General features: G+C 41.3%; 1 protein-coding gene across 1 annotated transcript in view; it reads left to right on the forward strand.

Annotated features, from left to right (window-relative positions):
* Positions 1–25,908, forward strand: part of AGPAT4 (1-acylglycerol-3-phosphate O-acyltransferase 4) — an 84,985-nt gene that overhangs the window by 40,203 nt on the left and 18,874 nt on the right. The window contains exons 3-6 of the mRNA XM_068412484.1: positions 5,739–5,908; positions 16,403–16,564; positions 18,796–18,949; positions 25,722–25,824. Coding sequence (XP_068268585.1) covers positions 5,739–5,908; positions 16,403–16,564; positions 18,796–18,949; positions 25,722–25,824 — 589 coding nt within the window. The remainder of the gene's footprint in view (positions 1–5,738; positions 5,909–16,402; positions 16,565–18,795; positions 18,950–25,721; positions 25,825–25,908) is intronic.

A 25,908-nucleotide genomic window follows, 5' to 3' on the forward strand; every position in this document is an offset into this window, starting at 1 on the left:
AGAAGAAACCACATCCGGAAGAGATGCAACTGCCTGGTTTTATGCCTGTGCAAAGCAAGTGTTGGTGTCGTGAGAACTCGCCAAGCAGCATGTTTTCTTCCGCTATTTGTTGATACTAACTCCTTTGATCAGCACATGCTATACTGACCTCGGTCATTTGTGGCAAAAGCAGGACATTGTTGGAACGTAAGACTGGTGAAGAGCAGTACATTAAAATAATTTTCTGCAAGCAAATGCTGAAATAAATGGATCTCGGAGCCTGAATATATGAAAGGGCTGGGTGTGTTTATCTTTTTCCTTGCAAGCACATCCAGTAACTTATTGTGATGGGTGGGGAATTAAGAGTCATCATTCCTGCCTTCCTCTCTGTTGGTGATTTCTGTCCTTAAAAGCACAGACATGTAATTTATTGAAGTGTTATTCAAGGGAGTTGCTTACAGGATCTCCCATGGGCACTGGGGCAAAAATCTCCAAAAGGAGACCTGCAACCAATAGAGAAAGGTTTTGTGTGTTTGTTTGTTTATTTAAATTTGTGTGCATGATTTTCCTCCCATCAGACTCCCCACTTTTGCTGCAAAACAGCTTTAAAGGAGGGGAAAAGGAATCCAAAGATAACAGTGATTATATCACCAGCTAGGGTAAATAGGGGGGTAGGTGATGGGTAGTGGTACTGAGGCAAGAGGGGGCTGGATTTTGGTTTTCTTCTGTTTAAATCAGTTGACTTACGCATTTTCTACAGGCTAAAGACCAGGACCTCTGTCTTGGAGTGCACCACATTACTTCATTACACCTCATTGGTGCTCACATACACACCTGTATGTGTTGCTCATGCAGAGTAAAGAATGGGGGGGAATCTGCTTGAAGCTGGAGAGCTGATGCATTGTGTAGCAGGGCATTGTGACCTCCCCCTCATTTTGGAGAAAGGCATTGCTTGACTTTCCAGCTGCAGGTTTTTTTCCCAAAGACTAGCTTTTTTGTTCCCTTCACAGGAAATACGTATACGCTTTTTTATAATGTTATTTAAAAAAAAATTCTTGTAGAGATGTAATAGTGTTCCAGCTCTGAGCTCCAATTGTTTGATGTACCTAATCAGCACAAGCTTACAGCAGCACTCCTGCCTTCAAGTTTTCCTCATAATTACTTGTAGCTCCTGCAGAGAAGAAGGGCGAAGGGACCAGAAATAAATGACTGGTCATGTTAGATGGCATAGTGAAGCACTTGGAATAGCCTGTGTAAGGAGGCTGTGGAGTCATCAATTCTTGAAAGTGTTTTGCAAACCTCCTGTCCACCTTTGCAGTTAGTATAGTATGTATCATTCAGGGGTTTAACCCTGTCTGTAGTACACAGAGGGCTTTTGAGTAGTCCAGAGAAGGTAACAGACTTGCTTTTCTTAGTTACCTGTAGACTTTATTTGTTCTATGGAATACGTTTAGGAGGTGCACCTAGTAGGTGTGGTCTGAAAATCTAGAAAGGTAGTAAGTTATTATTTTAAGTCATTCTTCCACGGACAGGCATAGACTGGACTATGCTATCTGTCAGTCTGTCTCTAGCCTTATTTTTACTGTTTTGTTTTTTTTTTTTTTGGAAATGCTTTCACAAGTCCTCTACGCAATGTACTCATTCATCACACAGCCATTCACCCTGTCTGGTCTTTGAAATGGTGGTCACAGCTGACCCACTTATCTTACTTTTTATTTGTATTGGAGAGTTTACTATAGTTTTACCATATATTCCCATAAGATTTTTCTAAGTTTTCTTTCGTGGTGTTGCCTTGATATATAGGTTAAAGAAAATAAAGAAAGTCATAGAGGGAAACAGTTCTGTTGCTCTTTAAGACAGGTTACATACGTACTTGAGATCTTCAAATTACTGTACTTATTGAGTCAGTACATCACTATGCTTTTAGTTGCATTTTAAAATAGGCATTTTATGGTTCGTCTTGTAAGCATGTGTTTCTGTGGCTTATCAAGAATAGTTACCTAAAGGAATTACTAACAACTTCTATAGAAGAAGAGTGTTAACTGGTTTAATGACTCATTCTTGCAAAACTTTGAGATGGAAAATAACAAGTCTCAGTAAACTCTGTGTGTGTTTCCCTTCTTCCCTTAAACGTTTTTTGGATAACTAGTTATAGTTCAGGTCAGCCTTGGAGATGTTTTCTTTTCAGTTATTTGTTCTGCAAGCGCAGGCATTGAGGAAGTTCAGATTTGTGCAGTGAAGGGCTAGGAAGTAGTCTACTCTTGCAGGAGGTAGAGGCTGTTCTGTGTAGCAGGGTGAGGGTTTTTTTTTTATTCCAGAAGGGTAGAAAACCTCAAATTCTCAAGCAGACAGAGTATCCGTATTAGGCATTTGAAGGCATGTTTTCTCCCTACCACCGAGCCCCTCCTGAAGCTAGTTGTAATGTGCTGCAAGGACTGTGCCTTCAAAGCAGGGATGAGAGATTTCAAGTTCTTTTGTTTTTTCCCCTTCCTTTGCATTAATTTTGTGGAAGTGTCACTGGAGGAGTTGCTTTGCAAGGTAGGAACCCCCATGACATGGGTGAATATGAATTTACCAGCTCAGTTGTGATGTTCAAACTCCAAAACCTCATGAAAGGGGGTGGGGAGAAGCCTAGAAATCTTGGACCAGCCCTGGTTAGGAGCAAGAGAATCTTTTTTTTTCCCCCCTATATAAATTGATTTTTAGTTGTACAGTCTGACTGGTATACAAAGAGGAGGAAACTTGCACTGATCATCTACACTGTGAAGGAGGGAAAGAGAGTGTGTATGAGTGACCTTACGCTGCTGAGCCATCACAGCAAGTTTCTGCGTAATAAGTTTCTGTGTCAGGTTGTGGAAGTAAGCTGGGGGCACGATGCAAGAGTAGCGCAAACTCACACTGCTAATCATTGCTTGAGAACCACAAAGAGAAAGGAGACTGGGAAGAAGGGGAAAGAAAGAGTAGGGAAGATGAGGGGAAGAAACATGTTAAGAACTTAAAGGCTGGCAGATGGTATTTGTCAATACAGAGGCATTCAGTGCCTGCTTTGTGTTTCTGCAGCAACTGTGTGAGCACATCAGTGACAAATGGGCATGCGAGGTGAAGAATAGGGACCTGCTTCTGCGGTATTTATTCAAACAAAAATCCTGCTCATGTGAAGCCTGAAGAATCAAACCACGTCTAGAAACATTTTTGTCTATGCGTTTTTGGAATGTATTTGAGACTGAAAGTACGTAACTGAGGAGCTCTATGCATGTGGCATACCTATATAGTGAGATTCACGATGTATTAGTAGTTTTTTTCAAATTCCTTAGGAAAAGACAAAATTTTAAAAAAACACAGTTGAAGTGGGGTGGCTTTGAAGTTGTTTTTTCTCAGGTAAAGTTTGCTTTTTCTTCAAGAGGGCCTCACAGTCATCATCTCTACTTGTTTGTTTTAGGCAATAGGTTTAATGGCAGTAGAGATTAAAAATGAGAATATCCCATCTGGCAGTCACTTCTTCTCTTAGTTGGGTTCCTAGTTAAGCAAAAGACAAACTAATCCTGTCACTAACATCCTTTCTTTTCTGTGATCGTGTTCTGCCCCAGGATGTGACTGTAGATTCTGTAATGGTTTGCAAGTTACAGTGTGGGGTTTTTTCCCCCCAGACATTATTCAATTTTTCTGTCTTTTGGGGAGTGGAGGGCTTTTATTTCCAATACAAATCTAATAGAAAGCTATACCCTTGGAAAGATGTAAAATTGTGAATGTGTGTCACAAGGCAACTCTTAGCAGGAGAAGTCTGGAAGCGCAGGCATGTGTACACTTCTGTGTCTCCACAGCACTCCCACTGGCATGTGAACATCTTTGGCTTTTGTTGGGAAATCGGTTTCCAACCAGTGAAATCATTGTTCAGTTAACATACGGCAGTTTAGGTCTCCCTCAACATCTCTGACTATTGTTTTGATGCGTAATAGCATGCATTGAATAATATGTACTCCTGCCATGGTAGTAGTTACCTGCCCTGATTAGAAAAAAGCAGGGGGACTGACAAGTCAGTCATTTATCCGTACCAAAGCATGGTTTTATCATATTAAGGTAATATTATTTGAATAGAGATTGTCTATTAGCCTGGCTGTAACAGTGTTCGATAAAATTCATTCCTGTCACTAATGTCTGTTCTCCAGTGTACAGCTCAATGTCATGCAAAAGCTTCAGGCAATTAATTTCACTAACAATGACTGAAAATGTAGACGACTTGTTCCTAGCTGTTTTCTGCTGTCGGTCACTAGTTGAAGCCAGTCGGGGACCTAAACTGAAAGGATTTCAGAAGTGTTTCAACGACTGGCCTGGTTTTAATCTTCCCTGAGGTGAATGAGGATTTGTGGTGCTTTCGGGCTTCCCTGAAGCCAGGAGAGCATCTCAGACGTCTCATCCTTCCAGTAGAGACACTAATATGGCACAGATATGCTTTGAGAAGGGGATATGTTTCACTTAGCAAAGAATAACCCCTCATATTAGACCTTTGCTTTGGTGCAAAAGTTTTGTGATAGCTTTGAGAGGAAGCAAACATGTCCCTTAACTCTTTTCTGTCTTGACAGACAGCTCTCATTAATCCCGCGGTCCACCCAGCTCAGGACGTGGGTTGCTTGAGGAGAGCCACTGCTTTTAGATTTTATTTTTCCATCTCCATGGAGATAGAGCTCTCCAGGCTTGTTGGCTTTGCTGAGTCACCTCAACTTCCCATGCCCCAGACCAGAGAGACTTTGCTAAATAAAGGTTTGATTCGCCAGTCTTGTGCTCAGGCTTATAGTTACAAGCGAAACAAATACAAAGCCTGCTTTTTGCCTGTGCTTGATAATGGGATAAGCAAATAGAAAGGTGAAAGCTATATGATAGTCACTAGAAGACTGCTGAGAAACCGCTCTCCAGCTTGTAAGTACAGCTGTGTTTTAAACAGCCCTCACTGTCCTACCAATGCTTGTATCATTTCTTACAATTATGTTTTGGGAACAAATCTGGATGCCAATCCAGAGTGATTTTGAGGTATTTAACAGTGATTTCCTTGTTTCCTCACCCCACCCCTCCTCCGCCCCCCTGTTTACTTCATCAGTTCATCAACTAAGGGATGTGCAGACTGTTACACTATTAATAACTCTTCTTGACTCTGCACGCTTTGCCAGCCACCCACCTTGTCTTTTGTCTGGGGATGGGTGTTTTTCATCCGGTCTGAGTTATTGGCTTTGCTCTGGATGACTGATACACCCCTGTTGAGTGCAGACTGCATCAGTTGTAGCAGGGCATATGACTGTCCAGACTGCTTTGTCATCTATAATTGTGCAGTTTTTAGAGTAGCATGATGACCTGTATGTGGCAGGAATAGGTGTGTTTGTTTCTCCTACAAGTTTGTTCTGTTCTTCAGGTAATTTTGTTACACTATTGTACACTATAAATGCTAGTTTTATATGTATTTTGATAAAATAATTTATAGCATTGAATTTGCAGTTTTCAGACAAATGGAACTCCTTTTTCTCAGTATCACTGTGGAACATTTCTGCTACCTCCTTCCATGCCATCTCCTTATTTCCCTTCTTTCCCTTGTCCCCCCACCGTGCTGTACCAAGATGTGTGACTTTGTGGTTTATGTTCAGCATTTCAGCTTCATTACAGCCCTTTCTTTGCCATGCACTGTTGAGGTGACCGATGCTTTTCAACATGTTACTAATTTGTAGCTTTGCATATAGTATGTATATTCATATACTTCTTGTTCTTTATTCCAGAGATGGTGATGTTGCTGGAGTGGTGGTCAGGCACCAATTGCACCCTCTACACTGACCCAGAGAGTTACCACAAATATGGGAAGGAAAATGCCATTGTAATCCTTAATCACAACTTTGAAATCGACTTTCTCTGTGGTTGGAACTTTTGTGAAAGATTTGGGGTCTTGGGGGTGAGTTTTATTTAGCATTTAAACTTTCTCTTCTTGGATGCGTAAAAAACCCAAAACACATTCTTTGTGTTTTTGAAAGTTAACAGATCTGTGCTTGAATTTCACTGAGCCACTGTCGAGACTTAGAGAGGTGAACCTAAAGCAATGCAGTGCAAGTATGTGGAATATTGAGACAGGATTGCTTGGGCATTCACAGAGATTTTAAGCATAGCAGTTAAAGCTGATGAAAGAGATATACTTTTTTTTAACCTGTGGAGGTCATTACAGTTATTTCTCTCTGTGTGCTCACTAGGTAACTATTACGGTTCATTGTGGTGTAGAAAGATGAGCTGTTCTGTGATTCTTTCCCAGTAAATTGCAGAATTTGTTTGCTTTCTCCAGTGTAGTCTTACAAATCCACAACTAGAGTTTAAATGATGTAGTCTCTGTCTCTCAGAATAAAAGAGCTGCCATCTCAAGTGAAAGCAATAACTAGGTTATAGCTAGTAAGAGATGGGGGAGGAATGAGTTATCCATAGTTGAAGACACTATTACATTAGGCTAGGAGTACATGTGCATTAGTTTTCAGGGTTTGGTTTTGGTTGTTTTTGTCCCCCTGTCAGCTCATGGAGATGATTCAAGCCCCCTCCTAAGCCAGTTTGACTTAATTCTGTGGTGATGAGAATGTTCTCTACCTACAAGGGATTTAGATAAGAGTTCCTCCCTTCTAAGAAAGCTGACTAATACCTCATTATGGTGGTTTTCAGCAGCATCGTCTTCTGGCTTTGCCACTGGCCTTTCCTCTGGACTCTTAGCATTTTCTGGACATTCAGGCACCACTCCAGTCACTTTCAAATTATAATAATGACAGTCTGCTTAAAAAAATAAAAAGGGGCCTTAAAACTGGAGGAAAATGAACCTAAGCATTACAGGCCCTGCATATTACCAAAATGCCTATTGGCTCCTGATTACTGAAGAACAATTCTACTGTCATGTCTAGGACTTGAGCACAGAGCTGGAGGATAGCATGAGACAGCAGGAGATGTAGGGAAATCTGTTCCTGGCAGGCAGAGGTACATGCCAAAAACATTCTCCCTTCTATGTTCTCATTATACAGTGGTGCTTTAGTATAGTCTATCTGATTTTGTAAGCCTAATGGCTACAGTTCTCTAAATAAAGCTGTGTTTTATAGGGTCAGGTGCTGCTTCAGAAAGTGCCATTGTAGAAAATTAAAGGATTATTTCTGTACAAACTAATAGGGCCCTACAAGGTAAAAAATCTCTTGGTTTACATTGGTGCTGTGTTCTTGGATTGAATCTCATTAGCTTTAATAATTTTTTATCATCTCCCAAGGTAATCAGGATTATGTTTTAATTTTTTATATTGTTTCCTGCGCATAAGAAAACCTCTACATAGAAGTATAACTGTTGAACAATTACTGTGCTGCACTAACTGAAAATAATTGTTCCTTTTTTTTTTTAGATGCTTACAGTTATTACTCAGTTTGTACTTTTGCTAATCTTAGGATTCTTTTAGGAACTGATATATGTTTTTTATTCATTCTTTTATTTTTTGAAAACTATTTCAGTCTTGAGTAATGTACTGTGGTTTTACTTCCCAGAAACTGTTCTAAGAAGAAGTAGTTCCCATGTGCTCTCATTTGTGTACGTGTCTTTACAGAGCAAGCCAGTGCATTTCCCTGTTGGGGCAGCCAGTCAGGGTTCATCTTAAGCCAGGTTAAGAAAAAAAATTGAAAATGGCACTCAGTCAGTTTCCTGATTGGATTGTCTGTGTTGGCATACTGGTACTTGGCTTAGGGCAGCACAGGAGTGGATGAATGTGTAGGGATGGGGGGTGTAGCTTGATTTGACTTTGTGCTGCCTTACGTGAGTTTGCAGTGTGCAAAGCTTCAGGGTTTGGTGTGGCAGCACAATTAGGAATGTAAGAACCATTATGCTGAGGGCTGATGTTTGAGAAAAGGAGTTATAAGAAAAAGGCAAGCATCCAGAGAGATTTCTAAGTGGTGTTCTAGCCTCCAGCATTTTGTGGCTCAAGGACTTTGTGAGCCAATGGAGTTTTATATTTAATGCCGTTTAATTTTATACCCCATGAAGTTTCTATGCAAACTTTAGGTTTCTACCAGCACCTTACTAAGCTGATCTCATGTCCACTGCTGCTAAAAAGAAAATGTTGCACATGCCATCCTATCTCCTGCATCTGTTCTGGTGCCTGTCTTCCCTGTTTGGGCGTGTTTCAGGCACACCTTCTCTCTCTCTTGCCTTAACTAATCCAATGAAGAAGGGAGAGATGACTGGAGAGGGGAAAGAGGGAGAAGGTGAAGACAACTTAGGGCTGAAGCAGTTGGGACTGAAGGTGCTTGGATGCAGCAGGCAGACAGAATGGCTTTTGTTGTGACATCCAGCTGTACCCTGCAGCCCTGGCAGACAACAGCAGTGCTCTTAACAGTGTCACAAGCATGAGCCCAAACTTCCAGTATTTTACAGCTTGAACTTTTATTAAATGAAGCCATTAAATGCTGTAATTTTTTGCTTAGTTTTGCTCTTAAAAACAAAATTAAACTTCCTTAACCCTGTCTTGCACCTTCTGGCACCAAAAGAAAAAAAGTCTTTCCCTTTTCCTCTTTGTTTTTAATCATGATATGAGGACTGCCCCTCCTGGTCTCAGTTGCAACATTCAGTCTGTGCATTGTTCTGCTCCTTCTTTTGTCTCTCTTTTCCTGTACTGGCTTTCTCCTTTCTCCTTATGGGACTATGGCACTTAGGCTAACAGGTTTATAATGCTCTATCAATGTCGCTTTGTTTTTATCAATGTGGTTTTGTTTTTATCAATGTGGTTTTAGTCTCTTTGCTGTTTGTGGGGAGTGGAGTGGGAGTGGCATAGTTTCTTGTGTGGTGTTAGGTTTGTGAACCTGAGTCCTCTTCAAATGACTCAATTCTTGTACTTGGATGGCATGAGGTTCTCTGCTTTCATGAAGATTTTTGAATGGCTGTGGAAGAAAATCTAGCAAAAAGAACCAAAGAAGGTGCTAAGAATTTGAGAAGAGTGTGTGTGTGTGTGGAGGAGGGAAAAAAAAAAAAGAATAATTCTAACATGTATTTTACTTTTTCATTTTTTTCTTCAATATGATACTTTTGGAGCACCCATTGAAAATGCCAGGAGGTACTGTGTTGACAGTGCTGAGTGAGAGCCAGAGATCTATTCATTTATAGTGGAGAAGAAGAAAACCACATGAAGAAGCAATTTTATGCTCGCTTTTACTCTTGCAAGTTACTGTAGCCACTGAGATTGTCTTGCTAGCTGCAGTTGGACTCTGTGCAGCTGAAGTTACTGATGTGTAATTGTTTGCAGCACCAAACCTTAGAAGATTTTTAGTTGTTGGAAATTAGAAGGAGGAAGCAAACTTCACAAAAACGAGAACTCAATAGGGGTTTCAGGCAAACCTGTGTTCAGCCCAAACTGTTAATCGCTTACATCTGAATTGCACTTGTGGTTTTTTTTGTGAAGGGATCTTCCTGTTTTGTTTTCAAATCCTTGACATGCGTAAGCCACACGTACCCGCCTCCTTGTGCTGCCAGACCTCAGTGATGTGTGCAGGGGGGAGGGAATATAGGGGTGCTTGATGCCAAGTCAGCATCATGCTGCCGTGGGCAGCATGGACATCCACTGGGACAGCGGAGTCCTGACTGCCCCTGACACAGAGGTGACTGCAACAAGCTGCGAGGGAAGGAGGAGCTGAGCTGCCAGCTTGGCTTTCTGTAGAGTTAGAAACAGCGTAGCCCCAGCAGGATGGAGCTTTGTCCACATCAGCGTTTTCTAATTAAAGGCAGGGCTGTTACTATGGTCCTGAGCCAGGGTGACTGTGATGGTTGTGTTGTAGATGCTCTGCTTTTCACCCCGTGCCAGTGCAATGGCTGGAGGAGATGCTGACTCCAGTGTCTGTGTGTTGCTCTGTTGTGTAAATAGAGACGCGGTCTTGGTGACAGGTCCCTGCGCTCTGCTGTGCCCTTACCTTTTCCTGCCTATGACATTCCAGTCCTAGGACTTACCACCTTCTTAGTGAGGGACAGCCTAGCTACTGTATCAGCATTTAAACACATTAGTAGCATTTAGTTTCTTCAAGGTGTGTGCTAAGCATCCCTTTGAAAACAGACCCACTGGACACCAGAACTTGAAATCAGGACATAGGCATGTTCTGAGGAGGGAGATGTTATTCACGACTTACACCAAAAGCACATTAGTATGCTCCCTGCCAGGATTCACTGTACCCTTCTACTTTGTTGCTTGATCTGACCAAGCATTACTAAAAGAGCATTTTTAGTAATTTTAGTAACCCTTTTTCTGAGATGAAGACATCACAGAATCACAGAATGTTAGGGATTGGAAGGGACCTCGAAAGATCATCTAGTCCAATCCCCCTGCCGGAGCAGGATTGCCTAGACCATAGCACACAGGAACGCGTCCAGGTGGGTTTTGAATGTCTCCAGAGAAGGAGACTCCACAACCTCTCTGGGCAGCCTCTTCCAGTGTTCGGTTACCCTCACCGTAAAGAAGTTTTTCCTCATATTTATGTGGAACCTCCTGTGTTCCAGCCTGCACCCATTGCCCCTTGTCCTGTCAAGGGATATCACTGAGAAGAGCCTGGCTCCATCCTCATGACACTTGCCCTTTACATATTTATAAACACTAATGAGGTCTCCCCTCAGTCTCCTCTTCTCCAAGCTAAAGAGACCCAGCTCCCTCAGCCTCTCCTCATAAGGGAGATGTTCCACTCCCTTAATCATCTTCGTGGTTCTGCGCTGGACTCTCTCTAGCAGTTCCCTGTCCTTCTTGAACTGAGGGGCCTAGAACTGGACACAATATTCCAGATGCGGCCTCACCAGGGCAGAGTAGAGGGGGAGGAGAACCTCTCTCGACCTGCTAACCACACCCCTTCTAATACAGCCCAGGATGCCACTGGCCTTCTTGGCCACAAGGGCACACTGCTGGCTCATGGTCATCCTGCTGTCCACTAGGACCCCCAGGTCCCTTTCCCCTCTGCTGCTCCCAACAGGTCTGTCCCCAACTTATACTGGTGCATGGGGTTGTTCTTGCCCAGATGCAGGACTCTACACTTGCCCTTGTTATATTTCATTAAATTTCTCCCCGCCCAACTCTCCAGCCTGTCCAGGTCTCTCTGAATGGCTGCGCAGCCTTCCGTTGTGTCAGCCACTCCTCCCAGTTTGGTGTCATCAGCGAACTTGCTGACAGTGCACTCTATTCCCTCATCCAAGTCATTAATGAATGTATTGAATAGAACTGGTCCCAGTACCGAGCCTTGAGGGACTCCTCTAGACACAGGCCTCCAACTGGACTCAGTCCCATTGACCACCACTCTCTGGCTTCTTTCCTTCAGCCAGTTCACAATCCACCTCACTACCCGATCATCCAGACCACACTTCCTCAGTTTAGCTGCGAGGATGCTGTGGGAGACCGTGTCAAACGCTTTACTGAAATCGAGATAGACCACATCCACAGCTTTACCATCATCTGTCCACCGGGTTATGTCCTCTTAAAAGGCTATCAAGTTGGTTAAGCATGACTTCCCCTTGGTGAAGCCATGCTGAGTGCCCCTAATGATCCCCCTATCCTTGATGTGCCTAGAGACAGCACCAAGGACAAGTTGTTCCATCACCTTTCCGGGGATGGAGGTGAGGCTGACCGGTCTATAGTTCCCCGGGTCCTCCTTCTTGCCCTTTTTGAAGACTGGAGTCACATTCGCTTTCCTCCAGTCCTCAGGCACCTCTCCCATTGCCCACGACTTAGCAAAGATGATGGAGAGTGGCCTAGCAATGACTTCTGCCAGCTCCCTCAGCACCCGTGGGTGCATCCCATCAGGCCCCATGGATTTATGGACGTCCAGATTACTTAATTGGTCCCTGACCCAGCCCTCGTCAACCAAGACAGACTCCTGCTCTATCCTGACTTCCTCTGGGGCCTCAGGGGTCCGGGGCTCCTCAGGACAGCCTCCAGCAGTATAGACAGAGGCAAAGAAGGCATTCAGTAACTCTGCCTTCTTTGTATCCTCTGTCTCCAGGGCCCCCACCTCATTCATCAGTGGGCCTACATTGCCTCTAGTGTTGTTTTTTTTCTGCAATGTATTTGAAGAAGCCCTTTCTGTTGTCCTTGACCTCTCTTGCAAGGTTTAATTCCAAGGAGGCCTTAGCTTTCCTAGTTGCCTCCCTACATCCTCTGACAACAGAAGACTTATATTCCTCCCAAGTGGCCAGCCCCTCCTTCCATGATCTGTACACTCTCTTTTTCCACTTGAGTTTGCCCAGCAGTTCCCTGTTTAACCATGCAGGTTTATATTAGTTTATATTTATATTAGTACAAATTGCCTGTGCTTTAAAGCTAAACCTCCTGGTTTATCTGTTCATCTTCTGGTGTCTTGAGTTGCAAGTTATTAATACTGGTGGTCTTTCTACCTTGGCAAAACATAAACATTATTCTGAGTGGCTCATTATATTGGCATCAAAATATGTGCATTTCCAAAAGAGGCCATAGTTGTTTATTCCTTGTCAGGTAGACAAGGCAGAAAACCATTATGAAAAGCTAGTTGTTAACTGTCTTGCTTTAAGTTTCTCATAAAAAATTGCTAAGCACATGTAATAACTTTTAGCGTGAACTATCTGTTCCATATGCCAGGAAACCCAAATTTTGTTTAGAAGTTGTTTATGTTGAAGCTTGCTGTGGGAAAAACTGAGCATGGCCTTAAATACAGGTGTAAGAAGAGACTTTTGGTAGGTTATTGTATGGGACTGATAGGTGTGTGAACACAGTAGTTCATTTGTACGTTTTAATATATTAATAGGAGTTATATAGTTATGCATGTAGGCAGCCAAAACTACATTGTTGTTTGTATTTAACACAGCATCTTAGAATATGCTTGGGCATGCATCCTCTAAAATATTGCTGTGTTACCTTTCCAACATCGAAAACTTTTTTTCAATATGAAGCATTAGAAATTAGGAGCCTAACTAAATTTCTGGAACAATGACTTTGAGGGACTAAAGAAACATATCTTTCCATCTTGATGTCCCAGAGAGTATAATATGAAGGAGTGTTGTATTTCAAAAATAGAGCAAACGGAATCATCAAAAGTATGTCAATGCTGAGGGCAGCCTGGAGAGCAAATAACTTACGAGGCAAATTGCTGCTGCTAATGGTTGGCAGCTACAATGAATGCGCTTTGAAACTGTGGAACAATTTTTGTTAGACATCCTCAGCTTGCAGGTTGATTTCATGCTGTTTGTTGCATTCTGTGATCAAGAGGTGTTGAATAACTGAGGCTGGACCCATAAATCAAGATTTTCTTTTCTGTGCGTTCCTGGGTATTTCCATGTGAACAAACGAGCCAAAAGAAATTAACCTGGATTAAAATGCTATTACTGTAGACAAGTTGTCCCCATCCAGCAGTAGTTTCATTAAACATCCATTGGAATTACACAGTCTGAGCACTGAAAATGTTTGACTGCCTTCAAGAAGGCAGCTTACATGGAATAAATCAGCGCTTTTTAATGAAATATATTCTGTTGAACAAGCTGGATTTGAAGGTTAGAGGTGACTGTGACATATTTACCAAGGTTAGAGGTGACTGTGACATATTTACCAAAGCACTTTGGTAAAGGAAAAGTTAGTGGCTAAAGTCAACTAGAGCTTCATTTTTCCCTTCAAGTATTTACAGAGGAGCTATGCATGGGTAGAAAACTGAAACAGGACAGATTGTAGCTCTAATTATTGTAAGAGAGATGGTAGCCTCTGAGGGGAGGCGTAATGTATTTCTCCCACGTGAAAGCAGTCTTGCCAGTATAATGCACTGAGAAGTTTCCTTCCTCTAATTAGTTCTGTGTCGTTAGCCTTCCTTCTGCTCCTAGGATAGATGGGGTGCACAAAATAGCGTAAGGTGATTTAGTTTCTTTTTATGTGCATCTAAGAAGTTGTACACTCACGTGTCTATAAAAGCGCTTTTAAATTTTAAAAATGTGTCGTCACAGAAAACGAATGAGAACGTGCCCTGGGGAAGAATTCAAACATCTGTTCTGCTTTTGTCGTTATGCCTGCGCTACACGACACTTTAGCTCACAACATCATTTCTTTGCTTCTCTGGGGGAAAAGAAATGGTGGCAACTTCTCTCCTGCTCCTTGTTTAACTCATCCGCTTTTTAAAATATGCAAAACATTAGAAAATAGTTATGGTGAAATAGTTACTTTAGCTTGCTTTTTGGACTAGGATTCATGTCTTTTAAAGTCTGGGAGGGAGAACTGTTAGATTGTCCTTTGGGACTCTGCGCTCTGGAGGCCTTCTACATCCCATGCAGAGCACACTTACATTTGGTTATGGTAAGTCTTATGATACTGAACACTTACTGCAAATAAATTTTAAGTGTGAGGTTTTTTCTGGTTTTTGGGGGTGACACTGTTGCTGTTTGCCTCATTGTGCAGTGGCCTGCGCTAGGCTGTGGCTGATGGCTGCCCTGGTTGTGGCTGAGGCAGGCAGTGGTTCCCTAAGGTTTTAGCCCTCCCTGCTCAGCTAGAAACACTTTGCATCTGTTGGGGTTTCTTGAGTCAAAGCCTTTGCTCAGCTGTCTTCCTCCGGCATGTACAGGGGAGAGGAATGGAAGAGCGTATGAAGTGGTCTGTGTGCTTTGAATGGAAGGTATACTGTACATGGCCTACAACAAAAAATGCTCTTTGGAAGCTTTTAAAGATAGATGCTAGAACTATTTACATTTATGTTGGAAAAAAGAAAATTATTTGTATTAAGAGTAAATGAGATAAGGAAAAACAGTAGTGTGGGGGGAAAGGAGAAGAGAGCTAAGGAAAGTGATGGGAGGAGAGCCTGTTTCTTGGTGGCCAGTTTGGGGAGCTGGTAGAGGAGGCTGGGCGCAGCATTGCTGCTGCCCTGCAGTGGGGACTAACGTGCAAATGACTTGAAGTTGAAATAGCAAAAAGTGTGCCGGATCCTATGGCTGCTCCTTGTGGGAGAGCTGGGTTTAGAGTCCTGATCTGGGCCCGTCACTGAAATTCTCGAATGATCAAGAGCGAGCACTTTGTTACAAAGTGTTAAATCATTTGACAGAGATGGTTCCTGCATTCTTAGAAACGGAATTGTTTCATGTCTTCTTCTGCTCGGCTTCTGTGTAACAGTTGCTAGTGAAGCTATGTGATGTGCATTTGCCTTCCAGTCTTATGAGCTTTTCGATAGCTTAATTATTTAAGGTGTTTTCCTTCTCAAGGAGGGAAAGCAGATGAGAGAAGTGAGCTGAGAGAAAGAATTAGGTCAAGTCTCTTCCCCTAGTAACCAAATGAACAACACTGACCAAAAAATAAAAGCAAATAATTTCTGTTGATGGTAATTTCTACCAGTAAATAATTCCTACTAGTCAAGGAGGATGTCCTGGAACCCATTTGCAGAGCACTTTGATGGGATAGTTTATAATGATATCACAGATAGAAACTGGACTGTGATTGCTCCATCTGTCCTCTAAGAAAATGTCACTGTTTTTCAGGAAATGCTGAAGGAACAATTTCTATACACACACACACATACACATGCCATTTTATTTACTAAATAACAAAGTGAAACGTAAAACAGCTCACCAAGGCAGGCTGGCTTGGAAGACAGGAAAGGAGCAAGTGGAATCAGTTCTCCTGCCCAGAGGGGTGTCAGTCTGGGGTGATCATGGAGTTAAGTTCTGGAGTAGGATTTGAGATTTGAAACTTGTTGATAAACCATAGACTTCTTGTGGAGAGTCTGGACAAATCACTTCAGTGTCTGTCACACCTGTGAGACAGGAACAGTCCTTTTTTTTTTTTCCCCACCTTGGAAGCGTGCTTTGAAGAGAAATTCACTAGTAAAGTATTTCTGGCCTTCCATAAACTAACCTAAACACAAATGAAGTATTTTTATTCCTGTTGTTGTTTCTAGCATTGTTTAAGTTTTCTTCCATTGGTAAACCATGTGTATGCATCAATACATTGTTGTGAAGCAATGGCTCTGTGACTCTGCTTCTCATTCAGAGTAGGTTTGGGTTTTTTTGTCATGGTGAGGTGTCCCAGCTTTGGGGAGAAGTATAGCTGCAAGATATCTTAAAGGAACTTGGGTTGCCACTGCCCAGGGTCTGCTTGAATTAATAATTTTTGTTTTATGTGGTTTGAGTCTTTGCATGGATTCCTCAGTGTTTGAAGGAATTTGGCTTGTGTTTTGTGTTTCAGAGCTTGAGCAGGATAGACACACACAACATGTATATTTAATTCTGCAGATATCTGAGATTAGATTTGACTGTTCTGTTGTATGACAAAAACCTTTTCTTTGTTTTGCTTTTGCACTGGTGTTAAAACTGGGACTGGACAATATGAATCAATATATTAGTGTCTAATCGTGCATGTGTCATAGCCACAGAGAACTCTTTAGTGGTGTAACTCTATTTTACTTGCTTTGACTCTTTCTTGCAGAGTTCCAAAGTGCTTGCAAAGAAGGAGCTCTCCTACATGCCTATTATAGGCTGGATGTGGTATTTCCTAGAGATAGTCTTCTGCAAGCGTAAGTGGGAGGAAGATCGGAAAACGGTCATGCAGAAGTTGCTGAATCTCCGGGACTACCCTGAAAACTTTTGGGTGAGTGACAACTAACAAGTGGAGTGCGAGGTGCTGTAGTGCTTGGCAGGGATGAAGGGCATAGACAGTGTACAGTAGTCGCCAGGTTGCTCCTGAGAACTTTGATTCATGAGCTTCCGGGCAGTATCAGGACAGTATTCTCTAAGAACTGAATTCTGTCTTGAATTTCTCATTTAGTAGTCTGTCTTGTCTGTTTTCTTCCCCTGTAGTATGCAGCCCTACAGATGTTATTGCAAAAATACCTCTGCTGTGATCCATTCAGTAAACTTTGTGATCCTCTAAATACAGGAGCTGGAGAGGGGTAGATGCAAGGGTTCATGGCAGTGTAAGAGACGCATGTGACAATGTTGTATTGAAACACGTTAGCTGTATTCTTTACCTAAGCTCCCCTCTCACTCATTGCTGAGTTCATACTAGTATTTTCTCCTTCAATTTCCCTGTAATTTTGCCATTCCTGTGAAGGTGCTAGGTCAGACATGGCTCAGTACAAGTGGAAGCCACAGATAAGTACCTGGTCAGGGAAGTGGCCCCTGGGGCCATCAGCTGTATTACAGGGAGAGGATTGGTATCACCTTTCAGGATAGTGTTACTTTTTGCATGACCATTGTTTTTGAGTATTGAGCCTGACTGGCATTAACTAGTCTGGGAATGAAAAGCCTTTGAATTTTTTCCTCTTCTCAGTAATCAGAAAAATCCTAGTTCATGTGAGCTGGTGATGGCAAGAGAAGGATTCAGTTAAGGAAATGGTACCTTAAGCAGCCTCACAAGGGCCTACAGAAACTACGGCTTAAGAAGCAGTTTCCTTGTGAAGATGTATATGCTGTATCTCTCATTCTCTGAAACAAAACTTTTTTTTTTTTTAATTGTCATTGATTTAAATGAGCACTAAGCAATTGAAACTAAGCTCTGTGCTTGGATAAGGATTAAATGACTTCCAGGCAGGAGGCTGTCTAGCAAAGGAACAATTCTTGGTTTCTAGTTCCCGTCTCTCTCACAGGGATTTGCCTGTGCTCTGTGACTCTTAAAAGGTGTTGAATGCCTGTCTGTACGCCTAGGCAGTTCAGCACTAATTGGTGAGCACAAACTGCCACCATCCTTTATATACCACTGTAGAGGGGTTACTAAGAAGGAGCTATACCTGTAGTAAGAGAGAGACAGTTTTGATGTACACCTGGGTTATTGCAGTGTGGAGTTTTAATTTGCCTTTGTATGGTGACATAATGTCAAAAAGCACAGCAATAGCATCTTGGAAGGCAGAAAGACAGAGCATGCTAAGTGGGCTAGAAGGATTTTCTCATCAGTTTCTGTATGTTTCATCCAGCTGTTTAAGATTATGCATGTGATACACGAGTAAAAGTGCTCTTGAGCTGGAACTGAAGCTGGCTGCTTGGCTAGTTTTCTTCAGTCTCTCTGTCTTTGTTGGCTAAATCTTTGCTGTGGGTTATGAGGACTTAGCTTGTGCGATTTGGCAATGCTCTCCAATGTATTAGTTTGCATTCAGGCTTGGCAGAAAGCAGATGAGCAAGTGGTAGATTTCCAAAGGTCTGTCTGCTCTCCCCTGCCTGTCAGTGGCAAAATTATGATTGTTTGTGTCTGAGCACTTCCACTATTCATAAGGTGATGAGGCTTTCAGTTGTCATGCATCTACTGCCTTACATCTGTTATCAGCTCAGTCATTGGCATCGAAGTTCCTGTCTGCAGTTGTTAGTGGTCCTCATGCCATAGAGAAAGCAAGTGGGTTGGAGTGAGCGGAAGCAAGGTGGGCACTGAAGCATTTCCTAGAAGTGTGTTTGGTTTAGACAGTTACCGAATTTTAGATACCATGACACTTGAACACCTCACCATCAGTGAGAGATTTGCAACAGAAGGCATGTTTTGAGTGTTTTATAACATCTCGTTAGAGATGGAGTGACTCATTTATAGAAATCAAGTCATTCTGATAGCAAATAGCAGAGCAGATGTTAAAGCCTAAAGTCTAGAGTTCAAACCAGAGGATGGCAAGTTGGATGGGTGGGGGCAATTGAGAGGGTTTGGTTTTGGTTTTCTTCGAGTTTGTTTTGTTTTGTTTTTTATTCCAGGGCAATGAAATTACCTAAATGTGTATGTGGCTACACCTGTCCCTGCTAGCAGTATTCATTTGGGCTGTGTTGGTGGGAATTAGAGAGGCCTCTAGTCAGACAGATGTAGAAGACCTGAGCTGTTGTCTAACTGCAGTTCTCTCTTGGTTTTAGTTCCTGATTCACTGTGAGGGCACAAGGTTCACAGAACAGAAGCACCAGATTAGCATGCAGGTTGCTGAAGCCAAAGGCCTGCCCAAGCTCAAGTATCACCTACTGCCACGAACGAAAGGATTTGCTGTTACTGTGCAGTGTTTGAGAAATGTAGGTAAGGAAAGTCACAAGGAACAGTGCTAAATGGTTATTTCATCTAACTGCTGTCACTTTGCCATGCTCTTCTTTTCCCTGTAGCATGTGTCCTAGCAGAAAAGCCCTGGGATCCTTTCTGACCTTTCTTCCACTAGCTTGCGAAAATTAAAGATTAGGTTTACTAACAAAGTCCTGGGGGAACTTGGTGATTTTTTTAATTTTTGTTTTGTTTTCTGCTACCCTGAGTCTGTACGGGGGATCTCATGTTGCATGTTTTGTACCTATTGCCAAAGGATAATATTTCTTAGTATTTACTAAGCAACCTATTCCGAATGAAGTGAATACATCACTAGAGAATCTGAGGCAGTGTGTCTTAAATATTTTCTTGTGGTAAATATCTGCCTCAAATAACACTATTTTTAAATCAAAAAATATTCTGCTTTAAATTTCTGTATAGATGTACTCTTTAGAGTTTCTTTGTGGAGCTGGGGAAGGGGAGTAGACCTCGACTGAAAATACATGTAGGCAAAATTTGTAAGTAAAGTATTTCTACATTACAGAACATGAGTAAGTTTTTCTTTGTTAATGTTGTTCTGAACTCCCCACCCACCAGTTATTTCTGGTTACTTGCATTTGCCAACTTTAAAGTGCCATCAGTAAGAATATGGCACACATGCCTTTGAAGTGATTTGCTTTGACTAATACAGTCCATGAAAGTCTTTTGCTGTGTACTTCATGGGCAAAGGAAAGACGGTGCTAAGGAGCCATAATGCTACAGTATCTTTGGGGTTTGGTAGATTTGTGTGTGCTGTTAGAAGGCCAAAAGACAAAGTGGTTAGTGGTTTAGAAGAAAATGTTCTAGCTTGACTGAAGTTAATGTCAAGACTACTTTTGTCTTTGAAGACATGTTTTCATGTGGCGTATCTGGGATAGCTGCTGTAAAAAAGCTTTGTAGTCAGCTGTCTTGCTGTCTGTCATGTTTCTTCTACATATCGTCGTGCAAGTCCGGTAGGTGATATCACTGTTGTAGCTTGTCAGGCATCCACAACTTCCCATCCCCAAAATGGATAGCATAGCTTGGATCTTTTCTGACATGTGAAGAAGAGGTAAGTTATGTCCAGCATCCAGCGACTCCCTTAAAGGCACAGTTTAACCTTCCCTTTTGAATAAGGGCAACTGTTTCACTGAGGATAGGGTGGAGGTAGACTTGAGGCATTGAAGAAAGCTGAGTCAAAACTCTGTGGCCTCCAATGCCTTGAGCGGGGAATCAGGGGCAGTTTATTTTGGTGGTGATTTTGTTCTTTTCACTACTCTGTGTAAAGCAGGCAAAACATGGTATGATTGTGGACAAGTTGCTGATTTGTGGGAAAACGTTTCAAAAGGAAACAACTTTAGGGAACCTAAGTGATGTTTATGAAAAGTTTTGTGCATGCATGTGATACACTACAGTAACACTTAAGATACTAAATATTTGAAGTACTTTCAGAAAAAGAAGGCTGCTATTGCGAGATTACTTATATGCTTAGGGAACTGTATGTTACTACCTCAGTCTAGAAGCTGTGATTTGCTAGATCAAACAGGGTTCGGCTAATAAGAAGGTAATATTTCCCTGTGAGGGTTCAAGGAGAAGCACAGAGAGTCTTATCTTCTCATAGAGAGTTTTTGTTGAAACTGTATAACTTAAAAACCCAACCAACAAACCTCTGAGTGAAACAGCTGATTGCCTCAGATAAGTGTTGAAAATACTTGTGGGTATGTTGCTGTACTTGCCCCGTCACTTTTTGCAATGAGAGGGAGATAATAAGGGTTACTGTCTGGGTTACTGTATATTCCTCTCCTATAGAGACAAGGGGTACATGTGAAAAGTATTTGAAAGGCCTTTGTAAAAAATATCTTATTTTTAGAGCTCCTTGTAACATTAATATGTACAGGTAACTAGGAAGTCCATAAATATTTTTTGAACAGAGAATGTGATGGAAGTCTGTGTTGACAGTCCTAATCTAGAAATGTAAGTTCTGTCTAGAAATTGTTCCTTTCTTGCATGAATACTGATAGGATTTGACCACTTATCTCTGTTAACCTGCACTGACATTTGGTACCCATGTTGTAAGCAGTAACATGTTGCTGTAGGTGTCAATATGTGCAGAGGCTATATGCTGTAGTAATTTGGGCTTTTTTTTTACTTTAATTTTTACATTGGTAAATAGTACTGTGTGACTTGTTCACTGTAGATCCCCTGAGTCTCATTGTTATGCTCTGCCTTATAATGTGGCCCCACAAGTGACTGTATCCCCTCTATTACAGCCTCAAATTACTTGTTCCAAACAGCATCAGTGCAACTGCTGAATTGCTACTCTGTCTGCAGAAGAAGCAATGGCAACATGGAAATGTTCATAGCTTCAATTTGGTGACATCTCTAATGATCTACAAGAATGACTCTTGCAGGCTGACCTGTCTCTCTTGTGGTGTGATTCCTGTCCATTTCAGTGGCCCAGTCTGCAGTGGGGTATCCCTGCAAGTCTCTGAAAGTGAGAGACTGGTGCTGAGCTACCCGAGCCCATTTTGGGGCCTGCCACTTAGGGTAATGCACTTTCTGCTCTTCCACAAGGGGTGGTGGGCCTGGCTGGAGCACCTTGCTAAGGGAGATAGCTGCAGCATGACATAGTGAAAGCAAGCCAAATGTTTGGATCCAGTTCCAAGCTGGGTGTGACAGAGGTCAGCGTTTCCTTTTCCTCTGTTCTTCCTTCCTCCTTTCTGACAAGGGTGTGATTCAAGTTGTCTGATGCTGTAGTGCTATGGGATGGATGGATGCTGGTTGCTGCAGCTGTAGAGGTAATTCACCCACAAGAGCAGTAGTCACACCTTGGTCCTTTTAGAAGCTTTGTATTGACTCTTAATGCTACCTGGTGCAGTAGTTCTGTGTCTGTTGGAAACAGGCGTTGTTGACATCAGTCTGGCAAGTCCATCTGTTTTGAAAAACTGAGTTTCAGAAGGCATTTATTTAATGTGCATACACAGGAAACTGCCTCCATACCAGTGGGTGCCATATCTGTCAGCATAAGCAGATATATTTGGATAAAAATACTTTCACACAAAATAACAAGTAAAAAAACCTTCCCTACTAACTCGTTTCCTTCATAAGTGATAATGGAATTCTTTTTGGTGACTTACTTTCACAAATTCAGATCTCTGCACACAGTTTGATTCTTAGAGGAGTGCTTTTAATATTTTTTGAACTTGTTCTGATATTTTTGTTGGTGGCCATCTCTACCAGTTTCGTAGTACAGATGCAGTCCCCAGGAACTTCATTTCTAGAAGCTGTTTGCTGTCTTAATAAATTGCTGTTACATTGCAGAGTTTGCTACCTGTACTGTCATAGAAGCAAATGAAAATACAGATCTGCTTCTAAAACACTCATCCATTACTTACAGTAAAAATAAATGTCATAAATATCGCAAAAGATATATTTAACTGTTACTTTTATTGCCTGGCTGTATATCAGGCAGTTCCTTTCAGCTGTTTTTATTTAGTTAAGACTTGTATTTAAAAATGTGCTTCATGATGGATTGTAGATAACTCTGAGTTGTCAACTTTTTCCTCCAGTTGTGCATGCTGGGAACTACTGTCTTAGCGGGAATGCATGAGAATAAATTCCAGGGTGATGTTCTCATGGAGTTCAATACAGTGTTTGGGAGTTTTGCAATGACTTTTTTTCCCATGAGCTGCACTTTAGTCCTGGATTTTTTTCAGTGTTTAGTGAGGCTCCTGGTCATCCTCCTGAGCAAGCTACCAAGTTTGAGAGGATGAGTGATTTTTGACCAAGATGACCAGAGCAATGAAACATTAAATCAAAGGATTCTGATTCTGTCAAGGTGTCTGTCATACCAGCAGTTCAAAGAATTCCACCGTCTCTTCCCCTCCCTTTCCCAGTCTTCACTTCAGATCATTGTGTGGTAGTATGAAGCTGTACGTAGGCATACTCACTGCCTGTACATTGATTTGTCAGATGATCATTCTGGCATAATCCACCATGTCCACAAAATAATGCTAGAAATTCAAGAGGACAGTTGAAGTAAGGAAAATCCTCTCTAGATATGTAATCCAAAGATTTCTTAGGTTGAAATTAAGAAATTAAATCTTAAAATCTTAAGTATGTAGCTCTCTGTCAGAATGCTGTACAAGGAACCAAAAGTTAGAGATATAAAAAAAAAGCTGGGCAGAGATTAGAAAACAAACCAAAAAAATTAGCCTTTTTTTTTGTCAGAAAATAGAAATTCAGCTGGAAGAATTTTGTTTTCAGTTATGATCTTTTTCTGAGACTTTGAAAAGGCTTCCAAATATTGAATTGTATTTGTTTTTTAATGAAGAAGATGTTTTAAGATAACTTCTCTGAGAAAATATTTTGTTTCACAATTGAAGCAAAACTTCTCAAATGCTGCCTAAATTAGTCTGAGAGTGAGACAGTTGAAATATTTTAAAGATACTGTGGAGTTATTTTTTTACTTGGTTTAGAATGTGAAATTTCTGGACTCTTCAGCTGTTGGATGAGAAAGTCATGAGATGTCCAGTTCTAATTATGTAATTACAAAATACACGTTTAATAAAAACCAATTTCAGTGTGTCACGCAGCATGCTAGTGTACTGCTTTGGCTGTGGAAGCTTTCTGACAAATTTTAATTCCATGCAGTCTTTTTCTTTGACACATCTACTGTTGTTCTTTTCCTGCACTTTCAAAATAGAAAAGCTTAAGTCTGCAGTTATTTTGTATCTGGATATGACAGAGGTCTGTTTACTCCTGCATATGCTGTCATTGTCTTGGATTTGGCACTACTTGCACCAAAAGATTTCAGTGTGATATTAAAAAGGACTGGACTGCATATCAAACTACAGACCAGTTACAACTGGAATGGGATATTTTTTCCCTGGAGTGAAGGAAAACTCTGTGTATGGCCATCAACACATAAAGGTATTCCTGACCGACTCTGCAGAGGTTTTTTCAGAACAGGAGAAGCATCTTCCAATGTGTCTGAACAAGGACCCAACTCAAATCAAAACTCAAATGTAGATGTCTTCTAAAAGATGAAAGAACAAGCGCTGCATACATCATACTTTCCTTTATTGAATCCCTGTTGTCGTTAGAATAATCTCATGCTGTTAAAGAATAAGCTAAGAAGCTTATCCTGTATAAACCAAATTGAGCTCTTGTCTTCCTTCAGTTACATTGGATTAGTAAATTAGAGTAGATTAGTAAAATCCTTCTACATTAAGAAGCTTAAAAATGGAGGTAGATAATTTATTTTAAAAAAAAAGTAATTTCCTACTTAGATTGTACAGGGAGAGTAGTGTGCTTGAAGCAGGTTTTGGCTTATGTGTTGTAGTTTTGAGTTTGGGCTAAAAACCCAACTGTAGTAGGAAAAGTAAATTGAGTTGTTAATGGGGGATACAGTTGGTGTGCAGTGACAGGGTTTTCACCTCTGTTTTCAGGAATTCCTTGCAGCGCTGAAGCCAGGCTGTTCTGTTCTGTGCTGTGAATTCTGTTTTGCAATAACAAATGTTGTGGTGAGTTTCTGGGGGATGAATGTTGTGACCAAGGCGTATTTATCTCACGTAGCTATAGAGGCTTGAAAAATAAAAGTGAATCTGTTCTATGTAATAGAAGACTTTCTTAGGTGAGTTGAGAGCTCTCACAATAAAGGTTCATCACAGGGTTCATTATTGCAAAATTTTAGAGCAGAAAACCTAAAATACAGTAAACTATACATGAAGTGCATGTTAGTCACTTCTGTGACCAAAAAAACACCAACTTTTCCTGCTGACATTGATCTTAGAATTCATAGCATGATGCACAATTGGTTTCAGTGTCAGGAACATTAATTGCTGTCTGGTAATTTTGTGACATCAGGAAAATAGTGTCTCTAAGGTTGTGTTCAAAGAAACTCTTTTGAAACACTTTATGTGGTTTAAAACAGTGAACACCTTTTCTGTAGAAACTGCTTGTTAATGCTGTCTTAGTTTGACTGCGAACGACCTTGGCAAATACTTTTACTTCAGTCCTGAACTACAGAAACAGTGTTTTCTCGAGGCTGAAAGTTTGGTTGCAGTTTTGTTCTGTGGAACTTGGATGTTCTGTTCCTCACAGCTGCATGTCTTCATAGCAGCAGCCCAGCTCACACAGGACATGGTCTGTTACTCTGTCTGCCATTGCCCTATAGCAAGTACCTCAGTTATCAAATAATGGACATGAAAGGGAGGTTGTTTTGAACCCCAGCGATTCATAGTTGCATTAAGCCCTCTTGTGTAGGATGTCTCACACACACTTTACCCATTCTTAGTCAAACTGTATATATTGTTCATTGTTTATAAAGTGTGTATCATCTGCCTGGTTATTTACCCAGATTTGGGGAGGGGGGGAGTTGTGTCATTCACAGTGAGTTGAGAAAGCTAATAGTTTCTCAACCATTTGACTCCTAGGATGTCCTAGGTATGTTAACTGTCAGAAACTGTAACTGTGTTCCCTATGCCCAACATTCTGCACCTGATGGGGAAGGAGACAAGGGAGGAGAGCAAACTCTTTTGTTCTACTGGTGCAGTTCCTGAAAGGGTCACTGGTTATTTGGCTTCTTAAAACCTGCATGTTGAATATTCCATCGTCATCTTTACCTTGGTGACAGCTCAAACTATGGTGCTGTTGCTGATGACTTTATATTTAAATATGCTCCTTGTCTGAGAGAGAATGAGTTATTTCCATTCTATTACCACAGTAATCACATAACCTGTTTCTCTTCTTGTAGTTTCTGCAGTCTATGATTCTACTCTCAATTTTAGAAATAATGAGAATCCAACATTGCTGGGAGTTCTAAATGGAAAGAAATATCATGCAGATTTATATGTAAGGCAAGTAATCCATATTTTAATTCCTTTTTGGCATACAGAAGTGTGTACTTGCAGTCACAATTGCACAAATAAGGAAATATTTTC

This window comes from Nyctibius grandis, chromosome 1 (assembly GCF_013368605.1).
Source record: "Nyctibius grandis isolate bNycGra1 chromosome 1, bNycGra1.pri, whole genome shotgun sequence".
Classification (NCBI taxonomy): domain Eukaryota; kingdom Metazoa; phylum Chordata; class Aves; order Nyctibiiformes; family Nyctibiidae; genus Nyctibius; species Nyctibius grandis.